The sequence below is a fragment of the Zingiber officinale genome, chromosome 10A (assembly GCF_018446385.1).
Source record: "Zingiber officinale cultivar Zhangliang chromosome 10A, Zo_v1.1, whole genome shotgun sequence".
Taxonomy (NCBI): domain Eukaryota; kingdom Viridiplantae; phylum Streptophyta; class Magnoliopsida; order Zingiberales; family Zingiberaceae; genus Zingiber; species Zingiber officinale.
The window spans coordinates 96939313-96954928 of record NC_056004.1 but is presented as its reverse complement, the minus strand read 5'-3'; the positions used below and the strand labels follow the sequence as shown (position 1 = coordinate 96954928).

The 15616-nt window shown below is 39.1% G+C and overlaps 1 protein-coding gene across 1 annotated transcript; it reads left to right on the top strand.

Moving 5' to 3' along the window:
• Nucleotides 1–14049: 14049 nt before the first annotated feature.
• On the top strand, nucleotides 14050–14641 carry LOC122026817 (36.4 kDa proline-rich protein-like). Its single transcript, XM_042585532.1, has 2 exons — nucleotides 14050–14416; nucleotides 14463–14641. Exons 1-2 carry the CDS (start codon nucleotides 14050–14052, stop codon nucleotides 14639–14641), a joined length of 546 nt encoding a protein of 181 aa, XP_042441466.1.
• The last annotated feature ends 975 nt before the right edge of the window (nucleotides 14642–15616 follow it).

Here is a 15616-nt window from a genome sequence, read left to right as displayed (position 1 = left end):
AGCTTCTTAGTGGACTTGTCTTAGAACTAGATAATTGTTATTTTATTTTCGCATTAATAAAGAATATTATTTCTATTTCTTGCTTAAATAGAAAAGGTTTTCATTTGACTTTTAGTAACAATTGTTGTTATATAATGTTAAATGGTGTTTTTTATGGCACTGGAACTTTATACAATGATATTTACGCGCTAGATATATCTAGTGACGCATTCAATATCGATATGAGCAATAAACGCGTCCGATTAAATAATCAATTAACTTATAACTCGTGGCATTGTCACCTTGGCCATATAAGCAAGAAACGCATGTCTGAATTGTAAAAGATTGCAGTTCTCGAATCATTTAAATTAGATACATTTGATACATGTGATTCATGATTAAAAGGCAAGATGACAAAGTTATCTTTTTCTGAAAAGGGTGAACGAGTTGATGAGTTACTTGGGCTCGTACATACCGATGTATGTGGACCAATGTTAACTCATGCACTAGGAGGTTATAGCTACTTCATTACTTTCATTGATGATCTCTCTAATTATGGGTATATGTATCTAATGAAACATAAGTCTGAAACCTTTGAAAAGTTTAGAGAATTCAGAAATGAAGTAGAGAAACAACTTGGTAAAAATATCAACATACTTTGATCTGATCGAGGTGGTGAGTATTTAAGCCAAGAGTTTAAAATTATCTAAGGGACAATGATATATTATCTCAATGGACTCCACCATATATGCCACAACATAATGGTGTATCAAAAAGACGTAACCAAACCTTGTTGGACATGGTTAGGTCAATGATGGATTGTGTAAATCTTCCCAAAATCTTTTGGGTTATACACTCATGACAGTTATTTACTTGCTAAACAGAGTCCCGACGAAGACAATCTCAACTACTCCATATGAGGTATGGACTAGTAAGAAACCCTTCATATCTTATTTGAAGATATGGGGATGTCCTGCTTATGTGAAGAGGACTATATCAGACAAGTTGGACGCTAAGTCTGATAAGTGTTTATTTATTGGATGCCCTAAGAAAACTAAGGGTTACTAATTCTATCACCTATTAGAACAAAAGGTGTTTATTTTAAGGCATGCTACCTTCCTAGAGAAAGAATTTCTCTTACAGGAAGCAAGTGAGAGTATGGTTGAAATTGATGAAATTCAAGAGACTCCAATAAACACTAACAAGATGCCTAGTCAAGAACCACAACCAATTATGACACAACCTCCTCGTATATCAGGTAGGACACACAATATTCCTGAGAGATATGAATCTCTTGTAAGAGAATCGAATGACGTGATACTCATTGAGGATAAGGAACCTGCTGATTACCAAGAGGCTCTGAATAGTTTAGAAAAAGACAAGTGGCTTACAACCATGAAGTCAAAAATGGATTCCATGTATGAAAACCACGTTTGAAATTTGGTGAACCCACCTGAGGGAATAACGCCTATAGGGTGCAAGTGGGTTTTCAAAAGAAAACTGACATGGATGATAATGTAATTTACCTACAAAGGCAAGGTTGATAGCGAAAGACTATTGTCAAAGGTAAGGTATTGAATATGATGAAACTTTCTCACCTGTTGCTATGCTTAAATCCATTCAGATACTCCTGGCCATATCAGCTCATCATGATTATGAGATATGATAAATGGATGTGAAAATAGCTTTCTTTAATAGAAATCTGCTCGAGGACGTGTATATGATACAACCCGAAGATTTCACATCTATTGATAAAAACAAAGCATGCAAGCTTTAACGGTCCATTTATAGATTATAGCAAGCATCCAGAAGTTGAAATATCTATTTTGATGAGACAATCAAAGAATTTGATTTATCACAAAATCCAAACGAACCTTGTGTGCATCAAAAGGTTAGTGGAAGTGTGGTCATATTCCTAATATTATATGTTGATGATGTTGGGGCAATTTCCCTGGGTCAAGTTTGACCAGTCTGACTAAGCTTGAGTTGAGTCAAGCTTGAGTCGAGATTTGAGTTTTGATGTTTGACAATATATGGAGATTGCTAGGGCAATGGTCCAGTTGTGGAGATGGTCAAAGGGTTGACCAGGTTGAGAAGAAGAGAAGTCAAGTAGGTCAAGGTTGACAGGAGATTTGACTGGGTAAGTCCTAACTGGAGGTTAGGTGTCTGGAAGTCCTAACTGGAGGTTAGGCAGTGGGAAAGTCCTAACTGGAGGTTAGGTAGTGGAGAAGTCCTAACTGGAGTTTAGGCAATGGAAAAGTCCTAACTGGAGGTTAGGCAGTGGAGAAGTCCTAACTGGAGATTAGGCAGAGGTAAGTCCAACAGGGAGGTTGGCAAGAGTGGAAATCCAAGTAGGTCAGTGTTGACTAGACTTGGTGGTGAAAGTCCTGATAAGTGAGATTAGGCAATTGGAAAGTCCAAGTGTAATATTGGCAAAGGGAAAGTCCTGGTGAGGAGAATAGGCAATTAGAAAGTCCAAGTGTAATCTTGGCAAAGGGAAAGTCCTGGTGAGGAGATCAGGCAATTGGAAAGTCCAAGTGTGATCTTGGCAAAGGAAAAGTCCTGGTGATGAGCCAGACAATTGGAAAGTCCAAGTGTGATCTTGGCAAAGCAAGTCCTAGGGTGATTTGGCTAGGAGAACCCGACAACTAGGATGAGGCCGATGGAAGCTCCAGAAGACAAGGCGTGAAGGATGGGGAGATATCCGAGGGACGCAAGGCTGATGGAGGAGGCTAGAAGGCTAGTTCGAGGTTGGTCGGGAGTAGCCAAATGCTAGGCGTGCAAACCCACCAGGTCACGGTTGACTGAGAGTTGGGTTTGGGGAGCTGGACTTGAGTTTGAGTCAAGTCCAGGGTGTTCAATCGATCGGGCGATCGATTGAACATGCTCAAATCGATCAGCCGATCGATTGGAGTGTGCTATGATTATTGGGATGACCCAATAGATTGGCAGATCAATTGGGGTCAGGAAATCACGAGCACAGAAGTTTTCCCAATCGATCGGGCGATCAATTGGGAGCTGCCAATCGATCGGTCGATCGATTGGGCAGCAGAAGCTCTCGCGCAGACGCGAGAGCACAGAAAGGCTCTGAATCGATCGGTCGATCGATTCAGGTAGTCCCGATCGATTGGGAAGTGACCGTTGCGTAGGTTGCAGGCGATGGATGGCTGGGATTGCTGGGTGCTGACGTGGTAATCGATTGAGGTTGATTTGGATCGATTGGGAGCACTGTATATAGCCTGAGCGGAGCGTTTTCTTAGCTAGTTCTTTGTGAGCTTCATCTGCGATTTATTTGCGATCTTCACAGCGTTTTCTCCGACTTTCACTGCCAGTCTTGAAGGCACTTGGAGGGGTTTCTCCAAGGTTCAAGAGGCAACAACAAGCTACAAGTAAGCAAGAAGAAGTAGTGTCTTCATTTGTATCTTGTACGCTCTTCTTGTATTTTTGTGTGTGTTGTTGTGTGAGTTTGTACGAGGCTTCTCCGCCTCCGGCTACGACCGAGAAGGAGTGTTTCATAGTGGAGATAGTGTGTCGTGTGTGGATCCTTGGATTAGTCATCTCTTCTTGAGGTGGATACCAAGTAAATCCTAGTTGTTAGCGTTGTGTGAGTCTTGTATCCATTTCCGCTGCATATCATTGTCAAGACGAAGCAAACCGACGCAAGCACGACGCGATGTTATTCACCCCCCCTCTAGCAGACATCACGGTCCCAACAGATGACATATTGCTCATAGGAAATGATGTGCCAGTTTTACAATTAGTTAAAGTTTGGTTGTCCAAAACATTCTCCATGAAAGACATGGGAGAAGCAACTTACATCCTTGGGATGAAAATCTATAGAGATAGATCAAAAAGGTTGAATGGTCTTTCACAGTCGACATATATAGATAGAGTGTTAAAATGATTTAGCATGTCTGAATCCAAGAAAGGTTTCATACCTATGAGGCATGGAATTCACCTTCGAAGTTTATGTGCCCACACACAGAAGATGAGAGGATTTGCATGAATAAGATACCTTATGTGTCCGCAATAGGATCTATCATATATGCTATGTTCTATACAAGGCCTGATGTATCGTATGCTCTGAGTGTTACGATAAGATACCAATCTGATCCAGGAATGGATCATTGGATGACTGTCAAGACGATCCTTAAGTACTTGAGAAGAACTAAAGATATGTTCTTAGTATATGGAGATAATGATATGATCATACATGGATATATAGATGCAAGTTTCCAGATGGACAAGGATAACTCCAAGTCATAGTCTGAATTCATATTCATATTAAAATATAAGTGCAATAAATTGGAAAGGTTCCAAGCAAAAAATGATCTAAACATGTGCTTCATTGCTATCATATGATCAAGAGATCATGAACAGGAATGAAATACAAATTGAGAGAAAAATTTCACTGAAAGGAACCTAGCGGATCCTTTGACAAAGACTCTACCATAAAGCAAGTTTAAGAGTCACGTCTATGCTTACGGTTTAGGACACCGTGGTGATTGACATTAGGCCAAGTGAGAGTGTTAGCTTTTGAGGGATGTCCTAAGGAAATCTCCTTACAATTTTTACTAAATATAGATTCACTATTTGAGTGCATATTATATGTTTGATTGTCTTGAACTCATTTACTGAATGTCCACAATACAATTCATAGCATGAGAGAAATTATGATTGTATCATAAATAATGATGATCTCTACATGTGTAATTATGAACGTATTAGAATTTCCCTAGTCATCGAATTGATGCATTCAGATATCATCAATTCTATAAGACTAGCACGGGTTATACTCCTTGGTTCGCTAAGCATCTATTTTCTCACTAGCTGGAGACATTAGGATGTCGAGAGTTAAACGTGGATACTAGTTATGGTAACTAGTTCATGTTAGTTAATCCTAGGAAAATCGTATCGGTTCCACTGTACAAAAATTTGTACAAGTGTCGAACCTTTCCTTAAATAACCTATTGTGTTCTTTAGAAGTTAAATTAGGAATCGCAGACGAAACTTAACATCATTGATTACAAATTTAACTTATCTGTTCTTGATGGTTTAGATTTGGATCGCAAGCGGAACTTAACACTATTGATTCAAATCCACCTATGTTATTAATTCCATTAAATATTAATTTCCAAAATTATCTTCCAGGACTGCATGGCGAGGCACATGGCCTTCTTGGATATGGGAGCAACCACCACCGCCTAGACAAAGCCTTTTAAGGAAAGCTAATATTTAATTTTCTTAAATAACTCTAGGTTAACCAAAAAGAACAATCGAATCACAAATTCAAAAAATAAAGAAAACACAAACTCGAAAAACTAATTCGAAAAACTAGATCTAATGCCTCTTGTGTTTGGAATTCTTACAAAGAGAAATAACTAGCATGATGCGAAAAATAATTGCTAATTATACCTTCTCTTTGTATGCTAATGACCTTGAGATCTTCTGTCGTATTCCTCACCTCGCCTTGGACGTCGTGTGGGCGACGATCCTCCAAGATGAACACCACCCAAAAGCTTTCTTCCTCTTCCTCTAAAATCCGGCCACCACCACCACCAAGGAGAAGAGAGCAAGGGAAAAGGAGAAGAGAGAGGGTCGGCCACACCAAGAGAACCACCAAGCTAGAGAATAAGAGTTGTATCTCATGAGGACTCCTCACCCTTTCTTTTATATTACTTGCCCAAGGCAAATAAGTGAAGAATTTTTACAAAAATTAAAATCTTCCTCTAGTTTTTCCTTTTCCCTTTTATTTTTCCTTTTTTTTCCTCTTGATTGAATCAATCACCAAATCATTGGATGATGATTTTATTTTATTTTTTATTTTTATTTGGCCGGCCACCTTGCTTAGGCACCAATCAAGGGTGGTCGGCCCCCTTAAAGAGGAAAATTTTTTTTTTATAAAATTTTATAAAAGAAGAAAACCTCTTATAAAATTTTACAAGCTCTCTTTCTAAAAGTGGATTTTAAAAAAAAAAGTTTTAAAAATTAAAACCATGTTTTAAAATTTAAAACTTCTCTTCAAAAATTTCCTTTTTTAACATGAATAGAAAATTTTAATTTTTAAAACTTCTCTTCCTTTTTTCTAAAACCATGAGGATGGTTAAAAAAGGAAAGTTTTAAAAACTTTTAAAACTCTCTATTAAACCATGTGGTCTAATTCAAATAAGGAAAGTTTTAAAATTAAAATCTCTCTTTTAAAACTTATAGTTTTCTACAAAGAGAAGATTTTAAAAATTCAAAACACCCCTCCTTGTTTGAATTAATGTGGTCGGCCCCCTCTTGCTTGGGCACCAAGCAAGGGGTCGGCCCCCATAGAAGAGGATGTGGCCGGCCCTTGCTTGGTCACCAAGCATTGGACCGACCCCCTTCTTGGACACCAAGATGGGCTTATATTTGAATGGACTTGAGGCTTTAATGAGACTACGATAGGGACCTAGAGGAGAAATTAGTTTTGGCCTTCTGATGAGCTTGAGTATCCTGTGTTCGCCCCGAACACACTACTCAAGTTCATCGATAATAACTCATTCCACTAGAGAGTTATTATCGCACTACCGCACCAATCTCAAATTACATTATGGGCCCCTTTTTATCATGAGTGTGTTAGTCTCCCTGTGTTTAAGATAATGAATGTCCACTAATTAAGTAAGTTACTGACAACTCACTTAATTAATATCTAGCTCCAAGAGTAGTACCACTCAACTTCATTGTCATGTCGGACTAAGTCCACCTGTAGGGTTTAACATGACAATCCTTATGAGCTCCTCTTGGGGACATTCTCAACTTAGATAACTAGGACACAGATTCCTTCTATAATCAACAACACACACTATAAGTAATATCATTTCCCAACTTATCGGGCATATTGATTTATCGAGCTAAACCTCACCCTTTGATAAGTCAAAGAAATAAATATTAAATATATGTGTTTGTTATTATATTAGGATTAAAAGCACACACTTCCATAATAACTAAGGTCTAGTTCTTTTATAAAGTCAGTACAAAAAGAACTTACCTAAAATGATCCTACTCAATACACTTGGAGTGTATCAGTGTAATTTATTAGTTAAGATAAACTAATACTTAATTACACTACGACTATTTCAACGATTTGTTCCTTTCCATCTTAGTCGCGAGCAGCTGTTTACAATTTATAAAGAACCGACAACATGATCTTCTGTGTGTGACACCACACACCATGTTGTCTACTATATAAATTAATTGAACAAATTACATTTAACAAATAAATGTAGATATTGACCACTGTGATTCTTTATTTCCAAATAAATGTTTATACAAAAGCTATGCTTTTAGTATACACTCTGACAGTTCATTGGAGTAACTCACTATAATACTTTATATGGTTATCTATATATATGGATATGTCTGTGAAGCTCTTACTGCAGCTCGAGTGCAAGTTTCCTTCGACTTAAGGTATACAAGTCATCTTAGTCATGAAGACTTATGCTTTGACATCTTAAGCAAACACCTCATTGAGGTGTGGACCCGGGAAGATCAGATATAAGTCGAAATGTCCAAAGATAGCCCATAGAAGATTCACCGCTCCTTGCGAGAAGACGTATACCCTATGGTCACTCATTAGGATTATTACTCAAACTTTTTGGTCAAAGCATCACATGTTAAGAGTACGAGACTCTTGTACACATATATAAACAAGTAATTTAAATCTGTAGAACGAGAAAGTATTACTTGGGCTATGTGTGACGTAGTCAATCTAGTAGGTGTTGAACCCCATGGTTGTTTTGATGTGATCAACCAAGTTGGGTCAGGTCCTGCTTGTTATTTGATCCATATATCTAAGTGTGCAGGAACTTAGGAGCGCAAGAAGTCGTGCGGAAGACACAGCTAGTGAGAAGGATGGCACGGGAAGGGAGCCGACGGGCTCGGTGCATTCGAAGGATGAGAGAGCTGCGGAAGAGTACTCCAGTGGACGAGAAGAACATGCGCGGCGTTTGAGGGACGAGAAGCAGGGACGGAAGTTTGCTCGAGGAGAAGGTCGAAAATTGGATTCGGATGAACCCTATTTCGGTTAGCCCCAATCACCCAAACAAGCCGAATCAGAAGTTGACTTGGCAAAGTGTTCGGTCGACCGGACGCCATGATCGGTCAACCGAACCCCTATCATCAGAAGTCAGCTGCAAACGTCAGCAACCAACCGTTAGTGAAGTGATCAGTCGACCAAACCTTTAATCGGTCGACTGAACCGAAGATATACCAAAGACTTAGTCGAGCATTTTGGCCGGGCTAGCTCAGGGAGAGACCGTTGGCTGATCGATCGACCGAACAAAGGGATCGATCGACCGAACGCAGGCTCGATCCAGACAGACTGCATCTGGACGGAAGACCGGGCAAGTTCAGCAGGTTCGGTCGACCGAACCTTAGGATCGGTCGACCGATCCCTCTCGAGTCAAACCCTGATCTCGAAGATAAGGGGATCTGGATGAGTCTTGGAACTCCTATATAAAGGAGTCTCGAACAGCTATTCATGTATCAACTCAGTATTACATTTCCAAACAACTTGTAAGAGCTCTTAGTGTAAAAGGCTTCTCCTCCTTCAGAGAAGGAGACGTTTCTAGTGCGCTTTCCAACCACCTTGGATTAACAACCGTCTTAGTTGTAACCAAGTAAAACACTGAGTCTACTTTTCTCTGCTTTCATTTTAGTTCTGTTTTCGATTTATAATTGTTACTATCTGTTTGAGTTGAAAGACAAGGAGGGTATACTTTAAATTTTACAGGCAATCCACCCCCTCTTGCCGGCCCCGTTGCACCAACAGTAGGGACAGACACATAGATCATGTTCTGAACCAAGTGGGTATAAGATGAGTGAAAGGAATAAGACATGAGTCACTGTAGCTACTAAAGAGTTTAGAATTAGTTCTAAAATTAACTATGATTTTTCGGCTAATTGGGGATGATGATGTACTACTAGGTGTCACTCATGATCATTCTATAGTTAAGTAGTTAATTATGGACAACCAAGATAAACCGGGAACCTATTAGGTCATACACACTAACGAGTCTCTAAAAGATATAAAACAAGTTAAAAAATAGGATTCTTAGATCAAGAGATAAATATTTTGTTAGACCATACATAAGACAAATATGGAAATATTTGTCATGATAGAAGCACGGATGGACTACATCTCTTATGGTAGAGTTGAACCATATTTAGTTTAATCATGAATTAGTCATGAACCAACTTGGTTTAGTTGTGAACCAAACCAAGGGGTTAATGAACTAATTTTTGGCTAAGGGATAATGGATTATATTTGAGCTTTCTAATCTAACTCATTAAAGAGGATTATATATAGATGTAATTGAGAGATAATTAGATACAAGTTTCATTATTTGGTTGATTGTCTTTTGGAAAATCTCCCTCTCCTCTTTCTCCCTCATGTTGCCATGACCACCACAAGGGAAAAAAACTCTCCATTGTGTGTTTCTCTTCTTCTTCCTCTTGATCCCTCTTCTTTGCTCGTGGCTAGTAACTTCCGAAGTAGAGGCTTGTACTCAAAGAGTTATCTTGAGGAGCTAGGCATGGATATGAATAGAGGCAAGGTTCAACAACATTGCTACTGTTGATGCCCTTCTCGTTACAAGTCATTCGTATGGTATACATAGCATAAATTTACTTTCCGTAAAATTTTAGTTATGCTATCATGTTCGACATGTTGTATCCTTGTATGCGTGTGGTGTGTATGATGTAATAATTAGGAATTATTATTATTTTATTTTTTGCTACGCATGTTTACGAAACGTGTTCTAGCATGCACCCGCATCAGGCATATCTCGACACCACCAAGTTCTAGCAGAGGATCAACTACGTGAGTTGGAATCCACTCGCAATGAGGCAGAGGCCCACCTTGCAAAAGTTTAGAATGGGCTTTGGGCAATGGTGGAGTCTTCCCATGTAGAAACTGAGTTCGCCTAAGCATTAGCTGAGTCCCGACTCTGTGAGCTACAAATCATTCTCCTGGAGTTAGATGTTGCCAAAGCTAAAATCGAAACACTAAAAGCCTCTAATAAAAAAATTGCAAGTAGCTTCCAAGGCCCAAAGAGATCAACTGGAGGGCAAGACTACTAAACTCTCGGAGTACCGGTCTAGGGAAGGTGTGCACTGGGCCATAATGAAGAAGGAATTCCTTTGTTTCGAGGAATTTTATGATATGGTCGGCACACGTTTCGCTCGAATGGTACAATATGGCGTGGACGATGCCTTGAAACAGCTACTGAAGTCTGGCTACCTACCCTCTGACAAGCCTTTGTTGGTCATCAAATTATTGGAGATCACCGACAACACATGGCGGATTTTACTTAGGTTATGTTTAGTTAGGGGTAATGTAATCAAGCTTAGAATGCAATTAGATTATATGTTGTTGGCCTTGTAATTCAGATTATAAAACTCTATTACCTTTTATAATTCAAATTACATTACATTACAGTTTTAAAATTGTATCAAACAAAGTAATCAATCTTGTAATGTAATCTTGATTACATTAAAAGGCTGATTACCCCTCACCAAATATGGCCTTGATGCTTCTTCTTTTTAGGACTACATCCTAATGTTGTAATCCATGTTGATGAATTAGTGAAAAATCTTTTGGTTCCTTGACGTTCTCTTACGATTTTACACTTGGCCTTTCTACTGATATTTAGTAATTGTTGTTGCCAAGGTTTCTGACTGTCCCCATTACAGGAGGTTCAAGTCTTAAAGGATGCACTTGAGCTTTGTGCAGAGGTTGCTATCGCCGCCGGAAGGATCTCGACCCTAACTATGCTCGAGTCTGAGGAACTTAGATCCTAAAAAGGAAACGGGTGATACGATATGTGCTCAACAAATGTGAGAAGGGGACATTGATATTGTAGCCGGGAGGATCTTGACCCCGACTATATTCGAGTCGGGAGAGTTTGGATCCCGAAAGAGCATGAACGATACAATATGTACTCGACCTTAGTGTGAATGGGAGGTTGATATTGTAACCGGAAGGATCTTGACTCCGACTATGTCCAAGTCGGGAGAGTTTGGACCTAGAAAAGACACGGACGATACGATATGTACTAGACTAGTATGAGGAAAATATGTTTTCATTTTTTTTTTTTTTGAAAAGAAGGTACAATAAAGTTTTGGAAAAAAAAGCATAAAAAGTTAAACGTAGGATATTGGGGCGGCCTAGGAGTAATAAGACTTCAATTGATTGGCACTCTATGGCTGGCCTAGTCTTTTGTCGCTTGAATCTCTAAGGTAGTATGCTCCTGAGTTGAGTTTTTCATGTTGATAATGGGAACATGGGAATGTGGACTACCCATGATACCCACGTTGTCCATATTTTCAAGGGACAATTTACTGATATACCCCTAGATATTCCCATTATATAAAGTGTTCAAGTCTTTCATCGAGAGAGAGAAAAAAAAGAAAAGATAAAAGAAGAACATCCATTAGGCAGCGAGATTTGGTTTGTGAAATCGTCGAGAAGCGCCCGTCACTGTAACCTTCTTACAGACGGCGAGAAACGACTTCCTCCATCCAGCGTTTTGCTCTTCCTTTGAATTTCATCGCAACGAGGTATGATTTATTGTTTCGTAAAGTAAATTTCAATTATAATTCCTTCATTTCAACCACCCGAAATGACCCCTCCCATTAGGGTTCCAATTTATCCACGTCCCCAACCGACTTAATTAACTTTCTTCTAGGCTAGGTGTTTGACTTGGAAGAAGTGAGGAATAATCCGCCTATTGTAATTAAGGTGCATCTGTTGGCAGTATATCACGAGTCATGTGGCAGCTTTCTCCATGGTTTCCGTAATCAAGTCCAAGTCGAGAAGACGTAGTTCATTATTGTCTTGTCTATAAATATCTCTTTTGATAAATTCATCATCGATTTCCACTTAAACAACGGTTTTCCCACCTCGATTGCTTTTGATCGATTTTGATCTACTTGATATCTTACTAACATATTAATCAAATATTAATATTAACATTTAAGTTGTCTCAAACTTAATTAATCCGATCAACTTGAAATCGATTGCACCAAGAGTATGAGAAAGTTGTATAGACTTCCTTATATTATATTCCCCCCAATTACTCTAAGGCGGATGACGTACCGGAGGTAAGTCAGCTAGATGATAGGTAAATACTATCTGCACTTAGAGCATCCGTAATGTGGTGTTTAACACCTCCTCTCCATTGTGAGTGGACATTATAATGCACACTCACAAGAGAGAGGAGAGAGGGTGTTCAAAGGTTTGAACACCTTTGAATACCCTCTCTCTTATTTTTTTTATTTCTTTTTTTTTTAATTGTAAAATTTTTAATATTATTTAAAATAATAATAAAAGAGATGAATGAGTGGATGGTGGGACCCATAAATAATGAGTGTTAATGTTAAAAGGGATGTGAGTGAAAGAGATATATTGTTATAATGAGTATGTGGCAGTGGATCTCATATCTTTTGATGAGGTGGTGGATATTATAACGAATTAACTTTACGGATGTTCTTATGCCGTAGATTATTAGCTACCACCCTTGACTCTCGAATTGAATATTTGTATGTATTTCTTATCAATTCATCTCCAACCTTTCCTTATTACGTTTATATTGTATGTCGAGGTGCATTCAACCCAATGATGTATGCTAAAATTAATCTTACTTTTTTTTTATTGCTACAAAAGGGATGAAAAAAATAGAATCATTGTGATGGATTATTTTTTAATAATATAATATATTTAGAAAAATCATGTCGTTAATTCATTCCGACTTAATAGCTATTACCCATGTCATGCTCATTAGAGCATCCTCATTACCTCGTTAATGGGGTATTATAACATCCTATGGGTATTTAAGAGCATCCACAATGGGAGCTCTTTTCAAAGCTCGCACTGCAGACGTGGTAAAATGGAAGAAGCTCCCTCTCATAGTGGGAGGGAGCTTTTCCCCCATTGCCAAGAAGCGGTTCCATCTGTATGGAATCGCTTCTTCACCATTTTTTTTATTTTTTTAATTAGAAATTATTTTTAAATTAGGAAAAAATATATATATGATTTGGAGGTTTAAAAAATATGGGATCATGAAGTTTCATGTTAACAATTTATAAATTTAAATTTTATAAAAATTTAATGATGTATAATGTAAAATATGGAAGAGAAATAGAAATTATATATAGTAAAAAGTGTGGGACCCATGAATGAGTTGTTGAGAGGTTTTTTTTTATAGTGGAAAGAGATATGAGGTTTTTAACTTTTGATGTGGCACAAATATAATAACGAAAGAGCCCTCAATGGGCTCTAAGCACTTTGGATGCCCTAAGCCAGATATTATAATACCCCTTCATATTAACATGTTAATAATATTGAACATTTTTAAAATGGCATAGGATGGGCCAGGGTTTGCCCACCCAATGATTGTATTTTTTTAAAAACTTTATTTATTAAAAAAAGATAAATTTTAAAATTTAAAATTAAATAAAATGGATAAATAATAAATAATAAAAATATTTTTTATAATAATATTATTTATTTTTTTAAAACGATAATAATTTGATTTTTTATCTACGTTTTTTCTAATGGTTTGGATTTGTATTTTGTATTATTTTATTTATTTACAATTTATTTTTTATTTAATTTATAAAAAATAAAAAATTTGTAAGTTAACTGTTATTATTAAATAATAATAATAATAATTTTAATATTTTAAAATATATTTATTTAATATGATATAATTTTAATTGGATTGTGGGACCTATGAATAATGAGTGTTAAGAATATGAGTGAAATATATAGGTTGTTATATTGAGTATATGATAATGGACCTTATACTTTTTGTATGAGATGATAGATGTTATAACACAAATTAAACTTAATCTATTTTTCCGCACGTCATGTCGACGATAATGCTTGGTTTGCGATCCACGACCATTACCCTTGGAAGTTGGGTGTGGCCCATATTCGAATCGGACGGCCTCACGTAATGGGCATTGGGTCGGGCTAGCTAGCCTAATGTCGCCTCTGCCCAAAACCAAACCGCCCGAAAACCACCCTACGTCCGCCCCCGTATGATCGCAAAACCACCCATCGCCTTCTCTCCGGTGATAGGAAATCCACCCATCATGGCGTCTCCGATCATCGGAAACCCACCCATCGCCGTTCCTCCGGTGAATCCACCAATCAGGGTCCCTCCGAACTCCGGAAAACCACCCATCGCCATCCCTCCGGTGATCGGAAATCCACCCATCACGGTGCCTCCTGTGATCGCATACCCACCGGTAACAGGTCCCCCGGTGATCCAACCACCTCCCGTAGGCGGAAGCACACCCAGCCCGCCGCCGGCGCTTGCACCAGCGAACCCGCCTCCGGCGATCTGCCCGGCGGACAACCTCAAGATGGGGGCGTGCGTGGATCTGCTCGGCGGGCAACCTCAAGATGGGGGCGTGCGTGGATCTGCTCGGCGGCCTGGTCCATATTGGCCTCGGTGACCCAGTGGCCAACCAGTGCTGCCCGCTGCTGCAGGAGCTGGAGGCAGCCGTCTGCCTCTGCACCACCATCAAGCTCAAACACCTCGACATCAGCGTCTACTTCCCCCTAGCCCTCCAACTCCTCCTCACCTGCGGCAAGGCTCCGCCGCCCGGCTACACCTGCATCCTCTAGCCCACGCCACCCCCTAGCTCCTTCAACGTACACATGGACCCTAATACTACATCGATCCATTTATCTTCATTATTTCCTTATTAACAACTCTACTTCCTTGCAGGTCGACGTTGCACGATCAGAAACACCAAACGACCCATGCATCCAACTGCCTGGAATTAGAGTATAGTGTAGTTCTAATTAATTATTATCTGCTTCGAGCTTAATTAATGATCGTGAAGGAGTGCCTGCATTGTTTCTCCTATTGGTTTGTATTGGATTGGATCGGATTGGATTGTGTTGTAATGTATTGTTTGCATCAGTAGTGCATGTGAGAATGATTGTGAGTTCATGTATGTGAGAGTGTGTTACGGTGAACTCATCGAGTTGTTGTGTGTTTGTTTTTATATATGAAAAGGCTTGCAGTTGTTTTTGTGTGTATACATGTTTTATGAAAAAGATCTTGCACTCATCGAGGATATTAGCAAGGGAAGGGCAGGGAAGACAGATAAGATTTGATCCGAGTTTGACCGGCGCCGTTGAGTTTCTTTCGAACCAGTATGCACGAAAAACAATCTTTAAGTTAATAATTATCTAACCAGTGTCATGTGTGGGCTTTGAGGGTCGATTTGCTTGAAGAAATAAGTTAAAAGATAAACTAAGAAGGAAGAGTGATATGGTGATAAGGAGGATCATACTGCGGAGGACCGTTGTCGCGGTAAAAGTAAAAGTTAATACGGTCAACGCTTGGCCGGTCGGGCGAAGGGATCGCCTGACCGGGGGAGAGGGTACCCGATTTGACATCACCTCTGGCACAGATAACGCGCCGAGCACCCGACGCTCAACAAAAGAACAAATTACCACGTATATACAGAAGTCGGGTTGAGCGGCTACCTCACTCAGCCTTACATCAAGTACTTGGATCAGAACAGCGGATCAGAATTACAGACGAGTAGACTACACACAAAAACAGCAATGTTATGGCCGAGCGGCTAT